This window comes from Cupressus sempervirens, chromosome 11, assembly GCF_028749045.1.
Source record: "Cupressus sempervirens isolate cs-2001-9-10 chromosome 11, ASM2874904v1, whole genome shotgun sequence".
In the NCBI taxonomy this organism is placed as follows: Eukaryota; Viridiplantae; Streptophyta; class Pinopsida; order Cupressales; family Cupressaceae; genus Cupressus; species Cupressus sempervirens.
Window position 1 is genome coordinate 576,002,949 of NC_143128.1, and position 23,778 is coordinate 576,026,726.

A 23,778-nucleotide genomic window follows, 5' to 3' on the forward strand; every position below is an offset into this window, starting at 1 on the left:
TATTATTATCCTTTTTATAGGCCTTGTAGAAATACTCTACCGCATGTCTTCCCATCTCCTCTTGATCCTTGTATTCTCTTCCCCCTTCTCCTTCCAACCTATTGATTTTGTTTCTTCTTTTATGATTGGAGGCTGACCTATGGAAGAAGGTGGTGTTCCTGTCTCCCTTAGCTAACCATTGAACCCTCGATCTTTGCTTCCAAAAAAATTCCTCCCTTAATATGATGTCCTTCCATTTTTTCTATATTCTTCCTCTTCCTGAGTAGCAGTATCCAAATTATTACCCTCAGCAATCTCCTTTTGCAACTTTTTAAGTTTTTCCTACACCTCCCCTTCAATTTTGAACAAATCTCCAAAGGAACATTTAGCCCAACCCTTAATGTTCCTCCTTATGTTATCCAACTTTTATGTTAGTTTATACATAGGAGTACCACCTATCCTTATATTCCACCATTCTTGGATTTGATCTTTGAATTTCGGGTGGGATTGCTACATAATTTCATATCTAAAAGGTTTTGGTCCTCCTCTTAAACCATCCTCCCAATGAAAAATTAAAGGGGAATGGTTAGAGGTAGTTCTTGTGAGATTCTCCAAGAGGGAATTACCCAGTCGATTCCAATTCCCTGACACCATCAGTCTATCCAACCTTACTTGGATGAGATCTTTTCCTTTTCTATTATTAGTCCATGTGAATGGGTTCCCTCTTAAATCAACATCAATTAAATCCATTCTTCCCATAAAATCATGAAGATCTTGCAAGCTATTTAGATTTAATTTACTATTTAGTTTTATTTAAGATTTAATTTTATGATAAAATCAAAAGCTAATACTATTTATTTTAAGTACCAATATCATTTTAAATGATTAATATTATGATTAAATTGTGCTAAATGAAGATTTAAAATTATTTTATTCTTTTCAAATAATAATTACCAAAATTTATGACAAAAATCTAGGTTTAGTAAACTTTTTATTCTAATTTTGACTTTTACATGCTAATCATCAAAACTAGTTGATCGCATTTTTTGACAAAGTGTGAGTGAATATTAGCAGCACACACTCTAATCCTCCCTTTTGTTTGCCTCTAAACATTGTGAATTCAATAAAATCACGACACTATCTCTACTGCCAAAAGAGACATATAATCAAATTGAAGATATAATCAATATATCAACAAAAAATTATGTGAAAGGATCAACACTCTGCACCTATGATTATCAAAAAAAATGTAGATCATCATAGCAATGGAAAGATTTGTAATTATTTAACTTTAATTGTCCTCGATTTTGCTATATCCATTATCTTTGTCAGTGCCATTCCTCTGCCTGAAGAGAAGGAACTAATCCACATATCAACTTGTAATCTCCTAGAGTGACTAAGCATTTTTTTATAGATTTTGCCTTCAATCAGGATTAAACTTTTCTGGCATTAAATTGGGATTTTGTGGAGTAGTTAAAGAAAAAACAATTCAGATTTCAAGAGGGAAAGGAGGCTTGAAATAGGTAAAGGTAGATGTGGTTCAATATTTCAAGAATTTGGGAATAATGATATGCAAGACACATTTAATGGAGTTTCTACTTCTAATTCTGTAAAATTTCAAGCTGCCACTATGATCTTAAAAGTTTATGGTTAAGGAAGGAGACTAAAATGGTTCAAGATTGAAGTTTGACTGAAAATTTAAAATTTTGGGTTTTCTTTTCTAGAACATGGGAGGATTTGCTTGGATTTGATTGAATCTCAACTAGGGAAAGATTATTGGGAAGATTAGCTTAGATTAGAAATGCAACATTTCAAGTGATGGAATTGAAGAATAGATCTACGAGAGAAATTCTAATCACATGGCAAGTAGAGTAGAGTGTAATAATACAAATTATGCACTTAATAACAAACATAGTTTCGAAGGCAAGCAGTTGAATCCAAGATATCGGTGGAATGTCCAAAACCCTAGAGCGTATTCACATCAAACATAGCTGATACATCCTTCTCTGCCAAAGCACCAAATAAATAAGAATTGGAGAAGATACAACAAAAATTACCCTTGCACTCGCTCTCTATCTACAAATTTGAGATATGTAGTAAAAAAAAATAAATGTGTTCTCGACCCTCGTTGAACCACATGATCTAGACTATGCGAATGTATAGGACAAGAATCTCAACCACAAGATCATCAATAATACATCGGGTGCCACTAATCAAAATTGTTTGGAGAAATACGCAAAGAAGATAGGGATTTAGTCAGTGATCAATCTGAATAGGTATATCAGCACGGTTCAGAGATTTTTGAACCAAAATGCCCCAATTGTGAACAAGAAAGGCTATCAATCTAATATCATTTTTTCTATTGATAGCCTTAATAATCAATTTCAATTTTTTAATCATACAAAATATGCTTCCCACAAGAGATTGCCTCAGTATTCCTAGTAGATAGGTCCTGCTGATAAACCTTATGCAAATTCCCCCAAAACCCTTGAAGCACATCTTTGTAAGCCTGAATCCTTAAATTTCAAACCCTCGCATAACCTTCAAAAAACATATATTCCCCCTCATCGCAGGAATATTTTGCCCAATTCTCCCTCTCAATACCCTGGTCATCTTCAAAAGATTGCTCAATCCAATATTAAAGTTGATCATTAGCAATCCAGACAATGAAGAGTGTTGGCATGAATGCAAGAATCTTGGTGTTTTTACACTATGGAATAGGCCAAAACAAGATATGATCAATCTAATTAATTGGCTCTAGGATTTCTAGCAAAATGAGGTAAGTACATCTCACCATTGTGAAAGAGTTATGGTCATTTAGTGTAGGGACGAAAATGTCAAAAAATATTTTCTCTTTACCTTTGGTTTCTATTGTAATGGTTATGTTGTTAGATTTTTGGAATGGATACCAAATCTTAAGGAAGAATTGTTAAACTTTTCCATTCCAACTGGAGTTTCAATTCATTCACTCCCATTGGACCTTTTGCATATAGAGATTATGAGGAATATAGGTTCATCAATGGGAAACTTGATAGGAATAGACGCTTCATAAAAATACTATAATAACATTAAATTTTTTATTAACTACGAGATTAATACTCCTAAATTTTAACCTATTAAGGTAATAACCAATAGATCTATCTATAACTTAAATCCTCATAGATTTGAAGTCGAGATCTTTGAAATAATCAAAATAAATAATGAAAGAAAGATCAGAGTTAAATCTATGCAACCAAACTCTGGGCTTAAAGACATCTTCCCTATGATGTGTATAAGGAATAGAAAATAATTTTAGGGGAGGTGTAGTCATTTTATAGCAAGGAAAATAGTTGCAGAGTTGGAAGTTGGTAAAACAAGTAAAGAAAAAACAATGGTCATAACTAAAATCACAGATATCATAAACAAAGATTAGAAAGAAACTAAAAAAAATCTACAAGAAACGGAAGAAAATGAAGCACAAAATAAAGAAAAGGGAAAGTCTTCAATATCAGATAATAGTAAAGAAATGTTTGATCTGTCAAATATAAAACAAAATAAAGGCACTAATCCACAATAAGGAAATGAACCAACCTATGAAGATCAAAGTAATAAAGATATCAACAGAAGAGATGGAGTAAAAATAGAACTTAAGATAGCTTATATTAGGATGCAAAAGATAGCAAACAGATATAGAAGGAATAAAGGTTACAGAAGAAATGGGTTGGAAAGAAAAAGCATCAGGGAAAGAACCTAGGTCTCAGGAAAAAAAATATTTCGGATAACTTTACCAACACTCTTGAAGAAATTGAAAATGAAGGTCTCTTCTCTATTGCATCTCCTAAGAGTAGTAAGGATAAACACACAAAAGAAGTATTAGAGACCCTATTGATACAAAACACAGAGCCTATAAGAAGTGTACTAAATTTTGGTAGACACCGACTACAACACAAGAATCTCCAAATAATAATCTTAGTAGGCACATTGTAAGAAAGAATGATCAAAGTAAGATAAAAGGAATATCAATACAAGATTTTCATGACTTCTTGAATAGTGAGCTGTCAGAGAATGACAATTTGGAAATGTTATTGTCAAATGAAGCTCAAAAATAAAACTTGGAATAATTAACAAATGGATTGATACAAGTTTTTAACCATGATAATATTGATAAAAGCAGTGATGTACAAAAAGAGGAACTAATTCAACAAGTTTTGAAACTAGGAGGAGATAAATACACTTTTGAAGATTTAAGAAGAGATTTGTTAATCATTGATGATGAAGATAAGAATAGTAAAGTGGAATAGTCAATCAAAGATAAAATATGCTTAGGTCAAGGAGATGTTACAGATGTGGGCAGAAGATTTAGCAGTTAATATGAGTATAGATGATTAGATAAATCTTGTTGATCTGATAATGATAGAATTAGAAAGTGAAGAAATAAATGTGAAAAAAAGTAAGCAATCATAAAGTGTAGAAAATGCACAAGAGAACATAGAACATTTAGGTATTCTGATGAATCAAGAAGGGATAAGCACCCCTAAATATGGCAATCAGAAAGCTAAGAAAGGAAGTCCCTGAAAGAACTAAGAGAAATAGATGGGCAAGCAAAAGAACAACAATAGATTAGTCAGTCAGTTAAACCTAGGAAGAGGAAGAACCTTCCCATAGTAGCATGAAGATCACTACCTAGAATACTAGGGGCTTAAATGCACCTAGAAAGAGACGTTTGCTAAAACATAATTTAAAACAATTTGATTCTGAAATTATAATGTTTCAAGAAACAAAACTAAATAAGGAAGAAGGAATTAAGCTAGGAAAGAAATTAGGTAGCTCGAACATCAACTTACATGAATCTAGAGGAGCATTAAGGGGATAAGAATGATTTGGAATCCTAGGAAAGTAAATATAAATATTATAAATTCAAACAATTCATGGATGAGCAATAGAATTAAAAGCATAAAGACTAACTTACAGTTAATTCAAATAAACATCTATGGCCTGATCCATAACATAGATAAAAAACTGTTATGGGAAGAAATAAGTCTATTTATAAAAAATCACCGCAATGAACTTATTTTAATAGGTGGAGATTTGAATACTATCACAAATACAGATGAAAAATTTGGAGGCACCCAACAAATTCCCCAAGCATCTTTGGAATTTATAAAATGGATAGACCTTAATAACCTAGTTGATATCCCTATTAATAATGGTTAAGTACACTTGGAATAATAGAAGGAAAGATTTCTCATATATCACTCAGAAATTGGATAGGTTTTTTCTCAAAGGAGAACTAAGATGAATAGATTTTGATACTCAAGCCTCAATCCTTTCCATAGTAGGATCAGATCACTATCAGGTTAGGATTGAATTTACTGAACCCCATAGACCTACCAAAAACCCTTTTAAATGCAAAAAAAGTGGTTTTTAGACAAAAAAAAATTATTGATCTCATTAGAGAATGGTGGAATCAAGGCAATTTTAAAGCTTCCAAAATGTATATATTTGTATCTAAGATGAAAATGCTTAAAGAAAATATACAGAAGTGGAGCAAAGAACATTTCAACAATATATTTAAAGAAAAACTAGACATAGAAGAAAGTTTAAAGAAATTAAACACAAAAGTAATTAAAGAAGGTATGAACAATGAAAACTTCTTTCTAGAAAAAGAACTCCTTGCTAAATAGGAAAACATTCTAGCAAAGGAAGAAGTATTTTGGAGGCAAAAATCAAGAGAGGAATGGCTAGAAGAGGGATATTGTAACACAAAAAAGTTTCATAATAGCACACCAATCAACAGAGTCAAAGCAAAATTAGTAAAATTAAAAATGCTTCAGGCACTATCACTAAGAATTCTGATAGTATAATAAATATTTTAGTAGATCATTTTAAGAAGTTATTAAATAATTTTACAAGTTTGAACATGATAGCTCAAGCGAAAATTTTGGAAACTATACCAAAAGTGATCTCTATAGAAGATAATAAAGCATTAAACTTGTCCATATCTTTGGAAGAAGTCAGATCAATGTTATTCAACATGAATCTAGATAGCTTTCCAGGACCATATGGTTTCCAGGCCTTCTTCTATCAAAAGTGTTGGGATATTATCAAAATTGATCTTTGGAAAGCCATTGAGGCATCAAGAAATGGTGGATCATTATTATTAGAAATTAATTATGCCTTTCTTACGTTGATACCCAAAAAAGTTGATCTCGAAAACCCAAGGAATTTTAGACCTATAGCTCTTTGCAACACCATCTATAAAATCATATTCAAAATTTTAGCTAATCGAATGAAAGCATTTCTTCCTAAGCTTATATCAGAAGAACAAATGGGTTTTGTACTAGGAAGATCAATACTAGACATGATACTCATTATTCAAGAAACATTGCACTCAGCCAATAAAAATAAAAAGGCAAGCATGTTCATGAAACTGGATATTCAGAAAGCATATGATATGGTTGACTAGAGGTTTTTATGTAAAACGTTAGAAGCTTTCAGATTCTTTCACCAATGGATAAATCTTATCTATCAATGCATATCTTCATCTAAAACATCAATTCTCATTAATGGGAACCTTGAAGGCTTTTCTGACACATCTAGAGATTTAAGACAAGGAGATCCACTATCCCCTTTCCTATACATTATCATGGCAGAAGCCTTTGGTAGATTTATTACAAAAGCGTACTATGATGGTAAAATTAGGGGAATTACTGCTATCGAGAATGTTGCTAATATAACCCATCAACAATATGCAGATAATACCATTTTACCACGAGAAAACATAATAAATGAGGCCTCAAACATTAATATGATTATTCAACAATATATGGAAGCTTCAGGTCAAAAAGTGAATGTAGAAAAATTAAAAATATTTTTCATTAACACGAAACCTGAAATGGAAAAATAAATTTGTAACATTATGGGGTATAAAAGAGGTACATTCCCATGTAAATACTTAGGAATAGAGATAGAAGAAGGCAGTGAAACTAGCAAAGGATGTCATAATATTCTTGATGGAATGGATAAAAGGATAGGAGGGTGGAAAGATAAAATGCTCACTAAAGTGGGTAAAGTTACTAAGACCAAAGTAGTTTTATCCGCCCTCCCAACATATCCCCTTCCCTGCTTATCGTTATCAAAAAATATCAATAAGAAGCTTGAGGCAAAACTCATAAGTTTTCTCTGGAATCTGACAAATAGAAAAAAACTAGCACTTATTAAATGAGAAAATTTATGTAAGCCAAAGGAATTAAGAGGCTTAGGTATCAAAAACTTAAGTTGGCAAAATGAAGCATTAGGGGCTAAACTTACTTGGCATCTCTCTTTGTAGAAAGGGATCATAAATGGGCTAAAATTATGTATAACAAATATCTTAATGCAGATGATCCATATTTCGTGTTTAGAATGAGGACCCTCCCTAAAGGATCCAAAAGTTGGAATTTTATAGAAAAAATGGAGCCCTTATTAATAAATATCCCACATGGGATGTTGGGAATGGTGATGAAGCTCTAAACTGGAAGGATTCATGGGATGGTTACTCCTCAGTAGATAGGATGGGGATCCCAACTAGCATCAAAGATAAATTAGTTAAACTCTGGGGAAGTAAGGTTAGCAATTATAAAACTAAAAATTTATAAATGGAATTGTAAGATGGGAATGGAAATATGTGGAGAATATAGACATGGAACCAGTAGTAAAAAAGGCATACGAAAAAATAATTCAGAAAAGGAAAATAAAGCAGTTAGAAAGAAATGACAAACTCATTTGAGCAACATCAAAAGATGGTAGTTATAGTGTTAAAAATGGATATAGAGTTATCATGCATTCCCAAAGATGGGAAGAAGTGAACATCTCACTTAAACTATGTTGGGATTCATCTTGTCTTCCAAAGGCATGATTCTTTTTGTGGATGGCATCTCAAAATAGGATCCTAACTGCTGATAGACTCGGTAAGATGAGTATTGAGGGACCATCAAGATGTGTGCTATGTAAGCATGACAATGAAAATACTGATCATATCTTATAAAGATGTCCATATACTCAATATTGTTGGGATTGGCTTAGGCAGATATTGGGTTGGACCGCCCCTATGCCAGAATCCCTAGGTGATTTTCTTAAGGGCTAGCCAATAGATAATAGTATATATAGAAAATTATGGAATATGTGTCCATCTATCCTTATGTGGGAAATATGGAAAGAAAGGAACAAACGAATATTTTGTGACAAGGACATATTAGAAGATGAGATTATTAAAAAATTTGAGGCATCTATAGTTGAAACTTCAAACACTCACCTGAGGAAAACCCATAAAGATGAAGGATCATTTTCATTATGGGATGGATTAATGGAAAAGAATTGGAAAAACCTAATTTATCGTCCGCTTATTTATAAAAAGAAGAATAAAGAGGCGAGGGACAAATGTAGATGGATCCCACCATCGACTAGGTGGACCAAATTAATTTTTGATGGAGCCTCAAGAGGTAATCTTGGTACTACTAGAATAGGATGTATAATTAATAATGATTCTAGCAAGTGGATCACCAAAAGGGCTAAATCCATAGGATCAACCACTAACAACCTTGTTTAAATAGAAGTTCTGAAAGAAGGTCTCCAAATTTGCCTAAATCTAGGTGTATCAAAATTTATTATTGAAGGAGATTCATAGATTGTACTAAATGCCATTAGGAAAAGGAAGATGCCTAATTGGGCTTTAAACTTTAAACTAGAAGAAGTACTAGATATTCTGGACTGCTTCAAAGATATTTAGATTCTTCATATCTTTCGAGAAGGTAACAAAAAAGTAGATCAGCTAGCAAATAATGTTAGATTAAATAATTATTTGTTGATTATTTATTCTTTTACTTAAGTTTACTTAGGTTAATGCATTTATTTAATAGTTGTAGTTGATGAGTTATTGACAACATGGGAGTTTGTTCCTATCTAGTCATACTTATATCCTCTCACCTTGATTAAGGATATTCCACCTTTTGTGAACGTATGCTTAGTTGTCAACCTTATATTCTAGCACTTTCTAGCTTGTTCTACAAGCTTCCTTGATGCCTTTATATTCGATCTCTCTCATTGTAAATTCATATCATCTTGTACAACAATTTACATTTTATCTAAGAATACTATTTTCTTATTTTCAAACCAAACCCTTGCCTCTTCTTGTCTTTTTCTTCTCTATGATAGCTTTTCTACGTGCAGGTGATTTGAGGGCTTGTGGATTTGATTTGCATATTTGCTCAAATCCAACATGGTATTAGAGTCAAATATATTGTAGCTTGTTCAGTATTTGGAGAAAAGGGAGAAAGAGTGTTTGACATAACATATCTGACATTTTTTGGGCTTTTTATTTTATTTTTTGGAGGTGCGATGGCGGTGATTTAGAAAAAATAACTACATAGGTGATTTTCAAACAGTGATATCTCCCTCATACAGACTCATTTTTTGAGCAATTTTTTATTTGTTTTGGGGTATAATTTTATGATCTACACATTGGTGCAGGAAGTTTGACATCTCTATTCCTAAATTTTTCTACAACTCGAAAATCCCATTTTTTGCACCTTCAAAGGCTTCATTCGAGCTCATATGGACACATATCACAATGCTATTTTTAAAAAAAAGCGCATAATTTATTGTCTACTTTCTAGATCTAGAATTAATTTGGAGTAATATTCAGCTCCTATTTATAGTGTTGAAGTAGAGGCTTCAATTTCCTACCTCTCTACATCCGGAATCCAAGTTATTTTCTCAGTTTTTATGCTTTCTATAGTTGTTTCTTTAGTATTTGAGGGATATATTTATACATTGTGGGAGGGAGCATTTTATTTTCTACAATTTACCTCAGAATATACCCTTCTACTTCCATCTTCTCCTCTCAATGTCGGATCCTTCTATGACTCGACTAACGCCACACAACTATCACACTTGGAAGGCACAAATGACAAGGCTTCTCATGTCAAGAGGCTTATGGTCATGTTTGGATGAGAACCAACCTACTCTAATGCTCCCTTTTGAGGTTCTTCAACACAAGAATAAAATGGATAAGGTCATGGGATTGATTGCACTGAACATCTCAGATAGTCTTCTATTTCACTTGGATGGTTTGACCACTCTGCGAGCTATTTGGATGAAATTCCAGTCTTTGTTTGGCATAGTGAATGAGTTTCGGGCACTTCAGCTTGATGTAGAGTTGACATCTTTGACACCTATCGACTTCCCTACCATTGAGGACTTCTTGGTGAAGTTCAAATCTCTGCGAACACTTTTGCAGGGATGTGGGAAAACCAAGATAGATGATGACTATATGTTTTTGATACTCTCAAAGTTGAGGGGATAGTATCAGATCTTCTCTTCCACTTTCCACTCCACTATGGATGCCTTGGATGATAGACACAAGATGCCTTCATTTGAGATATTTTGTGATTGGTTAAGTCATGAAAAGTCCAAGATCACTCAGATGGATTCACTTTCAAGTTCACAGTCATACGTATTGCTTGCTAAGGATACATAGGAGTAGAAGCTAAAGCAGATATTAGATTCCCCTTCTACTGGTTCATCATCTTCTTCTAAGAAGAAAGAGAAAAAGAAGACTCAGACTCCTACTTGTTCCTATTGTCAAAAAGGATCTCATGATGAGGCATGTTGCTTTCAGAAGAGATTTGATGGTTATGAGAAACAAATTGAAAATTTGCAAGCTCTTCTTCAAGAGAACACTATTTCCTCTCCATCCTCTTCTATCTCATAGGGGTGTACCTTTTAGTCTTCTTCCACATCTTTGACATCTACTCTAAATATTGGAAAGGGTCATGCATTACAGGCATCCATTGCATCCTCTTTATAGGCCGCTTGGATACTGGATTTAGGCGCTTCTCACCATATGACATCTTCTCAAGGTGCCTTCTCTACTCTTGAGGCTTCTCAAATTCCTCATATTCTCATGGAGAATAACATTGCCCTAGCAGTCTGCGGGAAAGGTTCAGTTCACATCCAAGATGGTATATTCAATGATGTATTGTATGTCCCATCTTTGTCTGCCAACCTTCTATCAATTTCTTAGATTACACATAGTGGATTAGGGAAGACAGTTGAGTTCACTATAGATTTAGTCTTCATTCAGGATTGTGCTATAGGAGGCCTTATTTCTACAAGGACAGTTGATTCTTCCACTTGTCTCTACACCTTCTCGCACTTTTTTCCACCATCTCCATTTTTTTAGCACACTACTTCTCTTTCACAAGAGCATCATGTGGTGCAGTTAGGATACTTGAACCTTTGTATTGTTCTTGAGATCCCTATTTTGACTACCACACCACATCCAGTTGAGGTCTTTTCTCTTCAGTAGGATTCTTCTTCTACTCTGCCTGATCCTCTAGCTCCATTCATCGAGCTTCCAAGTGCACCTATTGCAGATTCTACAGTGGACATTTATGACAGTATCATCACACCTGCCTTGGGGATTCCCTTTCAAGATCCTCATATTTTCTCCTTTGAGCATCAACTAGGCCTTCCAATTTTCCCTCTCATTCAAGGGTTCCCTTGTTTACTCTGCATTGGAGTTTCATTGGTTTGATTCTTTCTCTAGGGGCTCCATTATTCTGAGGAGGCTTTGGCATCTTTTCTATCTCTCATGGGGGGGTTGGTTGTACTTATGGTTTTGAAAGAGTCTCTTGAAACATTTCTGGTGGAAGTTGTCCCTGGGGGGTCTTATTGAGGCCTTCCTTCCTTCATTTTTTTAGCATGTTTGTACTTACCTCTTTTTGGAGGAGGGTTTTTCCCATGAGGTTTTCCCTCTTTCCCCAATTTTATAGGTTGCATTTCTTTGCATTGTACATGGATACCTAACATGGCCTTGTTGTCGGGACCCATTTTGTATTTCATCTTAATTTTTGTGAGCTTAAGGCATTCCCCTAAGTTGCACTTAAGGGGGGGTGTTAGAGTAAATAATTATTTATTCTTTTACTTAAGTTTAGTTAGGTTAATGCATTTATTTAATAGTTGTAGTTGATGAGTTGTTGACAACACAGGAGTTTGTTCCTATCTAGTCGTACTTATCCTCTCACCTTGATCGATGATATTCCACCTTTTGTGGATGTATGCTTAGTTGTCAGCCTTATCTTCTAGCACTTTCTAGCTTGTTCTACAAGCTTCCTTGAGGCCCTTATATTCGGTCTCTCTCATTGTAAATTCATATCATATTGTACAACAATTTACATTTTATCTGAGAATACAATTTTCTTATTTTTAGACCAAACCCTTGCCTTTTCTTGTCTTTGTCTTCTCTATGATAGATTTTCTATGTGCAGGCAATTCGAGGGCTTGTGGATTTGATTTGCATATTTTCTCAAATCCAACACATAAGGGTGCTAATGGAAAAAATATTTTAATATATAAGGAATAATAATGTAAACAGGAATTGAATAGCCATACTAATATAAAGGGATTAGGGAAAACTACTCTAGTAGCAAAATTAGATTTGGAGGAGAATTTAGAGATTAAGGATAAATTCACATTACCTTTAGATATATATTTCTACAAGGGTATAAATGTTGGCCTAAGAATATACATATGTAAAATCTATATATTTAGCTAAATGCGACTTATAGTCATTGGAACATTTGACTCACATAGTTATCATAGGGATAGTGGGAGAAAAATTATAGCTACTAATCAAGAATTTGAAACAATCAAAGGCAATCTTAAAATAATTAATCAAAAAAGAAAGGTTTAAATTTTTTTTAAACAGTTAGATAATAACTCAAACATCTAGAAAAGGAACTCTATGTATGAATTAGGAATTATCAAATCATATCTATTAATATGTATTCCTAATTTATTGCTCGGAGGCATAGGTTTATTAATACATTTAGGGCTTTATGTCTCCCATGCTCTTATCATCATTATGTGACACCAGGCTAAATCTTGTTACAGATTTATTTGGTGTCATCTAGTTGATATCAGGCGATGATGGCAAACAATCTAGTTGCTTCTGGATTCTTCGAATAAGTTTTAGTTTTCCATTTATATCAACTAGGTATTTACAACGTATATTGTCATGTCCATGCTAAGTATGTTTTTGTTAGTATAGGATACTACAGACTCAATTCTAAAGTATACAAATTCATAATATGCTAATTAATCTGGCATTAAATTGACATGTAAGGGTAGGATTCTATTCGTCATTAGGAAACTATTGATCATCAAATTGAAGCCACAACCTTAGATCTAAGTATAAGGCTTTAAATAAAAAATGATTTTAATAGGGATTCAGAATAACTGACAAAATCTTAAACTAATCAACACTGTTAGGATCAAGTTTGTAATATAGTTTGATATTATGTTAGAATTTAAGTAGAAGCATTCTTAAAATGTACTATTGATCAATAATATTTGACATAATGTTAAAGGAAAGAAAAATAGGAATCTATAGCTAGGAACTCAGGGATATCTAAATCGATGTTTTTAATTAATAGTACTAACATTCATTTTGAGTTGCATTACTGATTTGTGGATTAGCTAGGTGTTATCACTCCATCCAGAATTGCAAAAGAAGAGTCAGCTATAAAGTATATATAGATCTGTTTGAAGCGGTCGCTCTCATCTTAGACAATGAAGAATTCAAATGATTGTTATAAAGAACATTGGAGCTTATATAATTCATAGAAGGAATTAGTCATTTATATTGTACTCAACAACAAGAATTGGGAACTGGTAACTAGGGTATGCTCCTTTTACTAATGTAATAATAAAGGACTATGGTCTTTGGCAAGACTGGAGATTTTCTTCTCTGTTCTTTTCTACCATTGCCCATTTGAATGGAGATATTTTGTTGTATTTTTAATTTTATTAAATTAATATAAACAAAGGCTTCGACCATTTACAAAAAACTTTAGGCATTACAAAAACTTCAATAAAAACTTCAGGCATTACAAAGAGCCAATTGGGTATTTTGTCTTAAGCGTGCAAAATTTCCATAACCTAGAATTGGATATCAAGTCAGAATCCATCATTCTTGTTCATAAAGTCAAAGGATTAACACAATTTTTAAAGATAATCAAATGCACATTTTGGAAGAAGTCTATTCTTTATATTCAGCATTGAGATATTTCTTTTATTATTTTATTTTCTAGCAAACCTGGGTAAAAATTATCTATAGAGGATATTCTTGGTGTCGTGAATAGAGCTACAACACTGGAAGATATATAGAGATATAGGTTTTGGAAGATATATGGAAATACATGTTTTTGTGATCTAAGTTTTTAGGGAAGTAACGACTTTTAGCAGTAGGAGTAAACATGAAAGTAAGACATATGGAGATATAGGTTTTTTATGATCTAATTTTTTAGGGAAGTAATGAATTTTTGCAATCGTAGTAAACATAAGAAAGGTCTGTGGGCATGAGTAAAATCCATAGACACATGAAACATAAGGTATTAAAGGAATTCTAAGATAAATACAAACCCTTTATCTTAGATATAGAAAAATGTCAAAGAAATCTACAACGAGCTCATAGAGAACCCATGACCTAGTTTTTATAAATAAAAATCAAACAAATGTACATAACTCTAACTTTATCGACAGTTACATAACATAGAGAAAGGAATCCATAGAAAAATTAATATGATAATGAGGAAAAGAAGCCCTACTTCACTATCATGAGACATGAGATTTTGGTCACATACAAAACCTTAGAATAGTAGCTACAAAAGTAATGCATTAATAAAGGAAATTAAGAAATCATTTTGGTCTTTGTTAGAGTTTCAAGCTCATCGATCATCTGGAGAAGTACAATCACCTTTTGAAACACAAAGAAGCTTGCAATATAGAGCATGAAAAAAAGGGTGCATTGATACTATTATAATAGATACTGAGATTCCCCTTATTGAATATGTAACCACAATAGATAGAGCATGTACACAATAAGGTAAAAAAACATTTTGTTCTATGTTTTTCTTTCATGCTTGATTGAAAAAGAGTCATGCATACCCATAGAAGATCTTGTAAATTTGAGAAAATGATCAACATAATAATATCTAGTGATTTCAAATCCTAACATCAAATCTCCAGAGTGACACTCATCTAGGAAAGAATTATTTTACAAAAAGATACAAAAAAAATCAAAAGCCCTAAATATTTCATGGCAGTCCAGAAGTGTCAAATGAGAAATGAAGTGGAAAAGATATTTGCCGATTGAATTTTTTGAATTAGAGTTATCAAACTTTGAAAAGGCTTTATGGGTTAATCTAATTTTTATTTAATATTAATATTTAACAAATGATGTATTTTGTTTAATTAGGCAAGAGCCTACAACGCAACACTAAATTGTGAGCCTCTCATTGGGGAGGTCTTGGGTTCAATTCTACTGGAGATTAACACATACTATAAGTAATCTTAATAATGATAATAATTGAATAATAACTAATCTAGGCTTCAACCGATTAACTATAAAAAATAAAATGTATTTGTTAAATATTGAATATTAATAGGCAAGAGCCTAAAACACAACAATAAATTGTGAGCCTCTTATCTAAGAGGTCTTGGGTTTGACTCTACATAAGCTTAATAAATAATAATTATTATTCACATCACATAATAATAATGAATCTTGACTTTGACCTCTTACCGATTAAAAAAAAAAATATTGACTATTAATTATACATAAGTTATATCATAATTTACTAAACACATCATTTGCTAAATATTAGTATAAATATAATGTATAAGGCCTTGACTTTATTTTATTACTTTAATTGAATATTATAATTAATATTATATATATATGGTATATTATTAACCATATATTTAAATGTCAATTTTCTCATATAAAAAAATGAGTTAGGTGAGAGTTTTTTCATTGTGGAGTCTTTGGTACCTGGAGTACACATGGAGTTTTACTTTTGGTGAGAGGGAAGTATTTTACATTGAATGAAATTTTCTATGTTTTTATATGTTTAGAGATGTCTTAGTGTGACTTGGATGCATGTTCTAGAGATGCTTTTGATGGAGAGTATTTTCTTTTTGTGGTTGTGATAACGAGGCACTTATGGGGAAGTTTTGTTTTTTTGCATGCACACTTGTAGAGTGGATTTTATCATAGTTGTAGGTATTTTCATTTCTTCAATAATCAAATGGTGCTTGGAGGGGCTTTTATTTGTCTTAGATTTAAGTCACATAGTAGAGAGAAATTATTCATGTAAACATAAATAGTTACCCTTAAGAGATATTGGCAAAAATTGGTTGGATTATTTATGCAATATGTCTATTGCAAACAAACATTACTAGTGAAACACAACTTCTAAGTATATAACTTTATGGTATTATTAAACATTAGTAAAAATGAGTAATAATAATTCATTTAGTCATTTTTTAAATTAGTGTGACTAATTATTAAGTAATTTATTTATTAGTTTTACTCAGTTTTATTTGTCTCCCTAATTATTTAGTCGTGATTTTACTCGATAATCAAATTTGTTGTTTATTTAGTCATTTACACTTGTGAATAGAAAACATTTAGTAGAATTCAATCATTTTTAGTCACATGGCTAAAAGTTTTAGTCATGTAGTCATTTATTTGCCAAATTTCTACTAGTGGATTCTGTGTGAAAGGTAGGGAGGCTATGATGAACTTTGGTTGCTAATGAAATAGTTCAAGAGAAAGTGTATCACATACCATAGTGTGGGACTAAATCCTTTTCATGGATCTAGTCTTTCTGTGATGAACCAACCTTTTGTGTTGTATTATTGTATGTTGTACCTATTATTAGATCGGGTTTTGTAGTTGTGTGACAATAAAAATGAAGAAAAAGATCAACTATTTGTTCCAACATCATAAAAAATGGAGTTATTCACACAAATACTAAATAAACAACAAAATGCATTTAAAAGAAAATCTCACTCTAGTGCCCTTCTATCTATAAGATCTTGAGTTTAAATTATATTTTCTCTCAGAGCACCATGCCCAATAAGCTATGATAAATGAAGATTACAACATCAAATTATATATGAACCTCACAAAAGTATGATGAATAAAATAAGCCAACTATAGAGTGATCAAAGGCTATTGAATTTAATAGGTAGAGAGGCTTAGAAATGAGTGGTGAAATATATTTATATGAACTCTCATGAGAAATCTTGATGTAAGGATGAATGTAGGCTAAGAGAGAGAGATGGAGATAAAGATGTTTAGCCCACATTTGTTGAGTGGATGCTATTATGGAGTGAACGAGTTATAATTAGAGTAGTTTGTGATATGTCAAAAATTAGGGATGAAATAAGTCAAAGTATATTATGAATTCAATTAAATGAGCAAATTAACATATAAATTGATTTAATATCATATCAATGGTTTAGTCATTTAATATATAATAATAATAATGATATTTGTTGTTTGGATAATGTCTAAAGGTTAAAGGACTTTTTTTTTCCTATCAGTCAAATTCTTTTATGGTGTTGACAATATTAGTAGATATATCAAGTAGTTTATACAATATTTATATAATGAGTGGTCAATCTTTGAGCTTTGATTTTGAAAGTACATTTTAAGATGATGCCATATTCTAATTTAGCAATGAAAACTAATAACCTCAAACTATTTATATACTACTCATCCAACTTAAACATATTTATTGATAATCAAACAATCAAATTTTATAAAAGTAAATTTAATACTAAAGTTTTCAAAATTAAATTTAGTAGCTTAAATTATTATTATAATCCAATCCAAAAATATTTGCAACAAAATCCAAATTAATCAAAGACCTAACATATCATATTAATACTAATTAGAATCAATTTGATACTAATTAGAATCAATTCAGGACACACTTATTATTATTATTATCAATAAATGGCCGAAGCCTTGTATTATATTGAACAAATTTAATTTAATTTACAGAATTCTCCATTCAAGCATGCATTGTAGGAAAGTACGAAGTAAGAAAACCTCCAGTCTTGCCCAAGACCAAAGTCCTATATTATACAGTATTAAAGGGGCATCCCCCAATTTATATGAAGCTTCATACAGGTTAATACAAAATTTGATGAAGCAAGTAATAACATATAGACATCCTTTGAAAAGGGGACATAAAACTGTAGAGAGGCAAGGTTTCGAACAAAATTTAGCAATGATCTTGCCATGAAGAATTAATTCATCTACCATCTGCATGACAAAGTACAACTATCTTCCAATATGAGATTAGTACCAATTCAATGTGATCATAAAAATGGGAGGAGTAAAGAGACCAATCAACATACTGAGACACTCTTCATACCATAAGAATCCTAAATTGCACCAATAGAGTTAATCAAATGATTTTATAATATGTTTTATGTGAATCTTTATCTAGAATCTCATCCTATTACCTAATTGGTTTACAGTTTATACTTAGAGTGGATTAGATATTCAGGGTCCTTATCTAGTTCAAATGAATAGATTAATCAAAATTATATTAACTAAATTCAATAATTTTAGATGTTCATTGATTCTTCTTATTCTTATTGTGTACTTATGAGTTTAAGAGGAGAATAATTAAACAACCTCTCCCCAATTGCCTAGGAGATTATAAACCTAGAAACATCATCTATTGGGTTAAGGATCCTATTCCACCTCTCATGTTTGACAACCCCTCTAAATGCTATTGTCCTCACTTCCAAAGCATGAAAAAGGGCAATAGCAGACTCAAGAAACAATGAGATTTGATAAGAAAGAAGAGCCGTAAAAAGATTTAGTATTCCAAACAATAAATAATAGATGGCGACTCACGAGTTGTTCAGCATTGATTGATGCCTACTCATATATGTGTGGAATTATTGAGATACACTAAGGGCCCGTTTGGTTGCTAGAATAGGAATAGAGATTTTGGAATATGTTTTCTATTCTCTATTTGCTACCCCAAATCGGAATAGAGAATAGGGTTTCGTATTCCAATCTTACCCCCAAAACGAGCATAAGTCTATGCCAAAAAAAAAACCTGTTATTAGAATGGGCCATTCCTATTCTCAATCCTATTATCCCAAATTTCATATTTTTTGGGTCTATGAGTTTGCGCATAAGGGTTTAACGCAATGGCATTGTCTCGAGCGAGAAATCTCCGACATCTACATCGTCGGTGACAAACAATCCTCTGCTACAACTGGATGTCAATGGCATCAATGGACTGCTCCAGAGCTCTATCAAAGCATTGGCAAACTAACTTGTTATCTTCGAGACAATGAAAAGCTCGACCTTTCAAAAACAAGGATTCCAACTCGTGCTAATCAAGGGCTAATGCATTTTCACAGTCTTGTATGGCATGCTCGTGTTGTTTCAGCTTAATCCTTGCTTATGCCTTGTTTGAGTATGAACACACAAGATTTTCTTTGACTTTCTCCTGGATGTTTGAAGCAGAGGCAACTTGGGCATCAATTTTGTTGGGTGAAAGAGCCAAATCTATGCATTTGGAAAAAAAAGTCAATTGCTTTGTTCCAATCTTCACTACGAAAGTATTTGTTACCTTCACTACACAGTTCAAGCAAATCTTGGTAAGGAGGCCAAAATCTCGACCTCTTGAGGGTTGTCGACGCGGAGCATGAGGACGCCATCTTGGGCACCTTGCTTGAAGTATGGTTGTTTCACTGCAACCTTGATACCTTTGGGATAAACATATATAAAATTATTTTCTTTACAATATGTTGAAATAATTAACCAAATATAATAATATATCAAAACAAATAAAACATATTAAAATATAAGCTTAACTGTATTTTAATTTTGTACAACCAAACAAAAGAGTAGCATATTCCCAGTCAAATACTAGGCGAACCAAACAAAAATGGGATTACTCTTTTCCATTCTCATTCTCCATTTCCATTCCTATACCACATCTGCATTCTAATTTTCTATTCCTATGCTTGCAACTAAACGGACCATAAAAGAGACTCATTTAGAACACACTTTTATCCCATATGCTCACCGCACTTCGATCAATATATGAATCTCTTTGTATCCTAAACCCTCCCATTAAAACGTCTAACGGTTAGAACAGGGATGAGCATTCGTTGTGAGGATCCACTCACGCAAATCATATGACATGCTCTCTCTGTTAACTGTGGGGAGCATTCTGCCAAGCCTTCATACATTACGACCACGTTTGTTCCCACGGTTAGTGCACATGTATACAATCAATCAAAATTTACAGGTTTATTGATACACTGAAAAGTTACTGGAGATATTTGGACAGTTGCTCATTTGCTTCTTCTAAAACAGGTTTTGTTTCTCCATGATGTCTGCGGTAAGGTTAGTTGAAGAAAATGGAAGAGTGAAAAGGGTTGGCACTCATAATGGAACATTTCACTGTGACGAAGCTTTGGGCTGTTACATGATACGCCGCACTGCTAAATATGCCGGGGCAGAGATTGTCCGAACCAGAGATCCACAGGTTAGTTTTTCTCTGTTAGAAGAATAAAAAGTTGAGCATTAAAAATAATGTTTGTTTAGGAATTTCGTATGGTCATCTTTTCGCGTCTTATTTTAGAAACTCTTCTTTTCCGTCGGCTCTGCCGCCAATGTTTAACTTAATCCTTTTGTCTGCTTGGTTTTGGGTATGTGGAAATTTATGAGATTTGCATCACAGACCAGCTTCCATTTCCATGGGGGTGGGGCACCTCGAGTTGGGGAATAAACTTTTGGAAACACATACTTAAATCCATTTCCATGTTTCACCATGGACGCACTGTAAGAGTTACAGTCGAATGTAACTTTATTAATAATCCAAGCCCGCTCCATACTGATGTTGGAGGTTCCTAGGAGTGTAGCAATTTCGGATGACCTATAAATAGTTTCTTTTCATTTTGCTCTATTTTGGTTACTGGAGTAACTTTGTTTTTGGTTTGAAGTTTGTATCTTCAGTTATAATGTGCACTAGTTTGTGCGTTTGGAAGATTGAATAATTTATAAAGGTGTTACCGTGAGGCTATTGACTGTGTCAATAGTGCAAATGATGCAAACAGGCCGAAGCAAAATCCTTCAAGTGAAAGTGAACTGTCGTGGCAGAGATAAGCATGTCACCACAGTGCCGTATATTATTGCACAAGCTTAGGAAATCCATGTCGGATCCAGTCTGTGCATTGGAGGCTGGATATGTTGACGAACCATTATTTGGCCAATAGGTGGAAATGACAAACACTCTTTCCCGTTCATGTTATACTCTTTAGAATTGTCAAAAGTGTTTGTGTGGCATTCAGAGATGTATCAAAATGCAAGGGAATATGCAAGACCACATGTTGGAAGCTTAAACATCAAGACTTTTTAAGCTTCAGTTACAAACATGTAGCATGGCGAGGAGCTCTCAGTTCCCATATATGGGTAAACACTAGCGACTGTTTTAACCATAGAAGTGGAAACTTCCATCTGTTAACAGGCTGCTGAAGTTTCAATTTAAATGCAAGAAGCTGAAGTACTGTAGATATGAGGGCTGGACCAAAAGTTGAGAGTGAGGACAAGCTGGTTCATAGGCATGGTTGGGCTTGTTAAAATGGGTTTAAATTTTATTGTAGACACTCTTTGCAAGTAGGTTGAATGTTCATTGGGCTATGTAGTGTAGATAAGTTGTGTTTCATTATTCATATGATTATGAGGTGGCACATAGGATGTACAAATCTTTTGTAAACAATATAGATGTTTGTTTTCTTGATTCTTTGTTGTCTTTTTGTCTTTTTTTGAGCAATGGGTAGGTAAGTGCCCATTTTACTCACTTCTAGTTTCTGTCACCCAAAAGATGAATCTTATAAGTTGACATTGTGCTAACAATGTAACAAATTTGTGCATATTTTGCATTGCAAGTGCCGTAGTAGGAGCAACGACCGACACAGGAAGAAGGTGAACACAAAACAATAGATAGGGAAGAGTTTTGTGTTTCATAGACCTTGTTGGCATGTTGAAAGCCCTTTTTGTGATACTAGACACCATGAAGATTGTGCAAACAACGAGCAGTAGTTGTGACAAAGGATATTAGCAAGGAAATGTTGGTAGGTATTGTTATTATGGGAGAAATAGACCTTAGACTTAGAATAGGAAGTCATGATAGAAGATAGGTTTGCTAGAGCCATTAAAACTAATATTGATCTCCCATCCTGCATAGAGTCATGAGGTTTTTACACTATCCGCCCATTGCAAATAGGGATGCCTCTTTTCGCTTTGGCAGTTGGAGTGGTGGTCTTAGGTGGTTTGGTTGCAACAATTTTCAAGTCTTTTTGTTGAGGAAGTAATTTCGAGCAATTTTGGCTTGCTCGGAAGTAATGTCTGTATGGGATGTGGGTGACAATTGAACTATTTTGTTAGGAATACGGAGTTGAAAAAAGGATCTAGGACGAAACGAGTTGAAATGTTTAGAAAATCCTTGTTCTAGCTTTGTTTTGATCTTAGAAACCCTGATAGTCATGGGGGGTTAGAAAGTTGAAGGCGCATCGAATCCTGAAATTTGGTTGAGTCTGATTTTTTTGAGAACCCTCGGAATCTACATCTTAACTCTTATGAAGCTGAAACCTATCTCAACTACATTGACAATATTTATCCAAATATAACTTAAAGCACAAATTCCTTTCTTATACTTAAATGTTATATGTGTATGAATCCTCTTAGCTTGTGAGCTCTTGAGCTGAAAATGTCAAGTGTTGAATTGCGGAGCTTGCAAGCAAATTTACCAAACTAGGTTGGATTCAACCCCTCTTTGGGAATAAATTTCCAAAGTCACCTAATTTTCGCCCTCTTCAGTCAAGCCTTCAAGACATGGCAAAGAACGTTGAAATTTGAGTGAAATAGCATGGGATGAGCAGATTTGATGGTTTTAAACACTTAGTGAAATTTTGGTTCTGACTAAAATTACCCAAGTATGAGTGGAATCCTCCCAATCTTGGGTATTAATACCCAACATCACGAAAACTCTGCTACCTTCTAAGTCAACCCCAATGCATAACTTGGTCATAAACTTGCAAATTTAGAGTGAAATAATGTGGAGTAGGGGTAGAACTAAGAGTTTGATACTTCAATTTTTGTTTTTGGTGAATAGACAAGTAGGAGTGGAATCCACCCCCGTCTTGGGTTTTTACCCAAAATTCATAGATTTCGCTCCCTTCTTTTTGATAAATCTTTTGATGCCATTAAATTTGCTCATGATTTATCCAAATTTGAAGAGGAAATAGTAAAATGGGCTAGGGGATTTGGTAAGAATGACTATGGTCTTAACTAAGAATACCTAAGGAGTGGAATCCACCCCTATCTTTGGTAATTTTATTCAAAGTCATTAGAATTCCACCCCATGATTTAGGCTTGATTTGAAGCATGCATGAAATTTGATAAGGGATGGAAGGTGTTGGAGCCATTGAGTCTAATGAACTGTGTTAAGAAAGAGCAGATTCGAATGTTTTACACTTAGAGATTTTTGGTGAGATGATTGAGAATACCCAAGTAGGAGTGGACTCCACCCTGTCTTGGGTATTTCTATCCAAAAGCATGAGATTCCACCTGAGGTCTATTGGAATGTGAAGTCATCATATTCATCATCTAGTTGTGGTTGAGTCATCAAAAGGAGTTGAGTCATCATAGATGCTAATGTTGTAATTTTGGTAAGTTTGTAAGAGTCGACTTACTATAAATAGTAAGTCATTTTGGTGACTTGCCAAAAATAGTAATTTTGACAATTGTTTAACATGTAGTTGTACGAGTCATACTTACTAAATTTAGTAAGTGGTTTGTATTTCAAACTCTACAACTTGGTTGTTATAGGCAACTCAAAGTCATGATCGTTCATACGTTTTGAACATTGTTGTAACTGTGAAAATTCC

The 23,778-nt window shown here is 33.2% G+C and overlaps 1 protein-coding gene across 2 annotated transcripts in view; it reads left to right on the forward strand.

The window, feature by feature from the left end:
• Positions 1–19,793: 19,793 nt before the first annotated feature.
• Positions 19,794–23,778, forward strand: part of LOC149530952 (uncharacterized) — a 96,975-nt gene continuing 92,990 nt past the window's right edge. The window contains exons 1-2 of one of the 2 annotated variants that reach the window (XM_089808916.1): positions 19,794–20,098; positions 20,204–20,375. In XM_089808916.1, the coding sequence (XP_089665042.1) occupies positions 20,028–20,098; positions 20,204–20,375 (243 nt within the window). In that variant the 5' untranslated portion in view covers positions 19,794–20,027. Of the gene's footprint in view, positions 20,111–20,203; positions 20,376–23,778 lie in introns of both variants that reach the window. The other variant, XM_089808915.1, reaches the window with a different exon arrangement.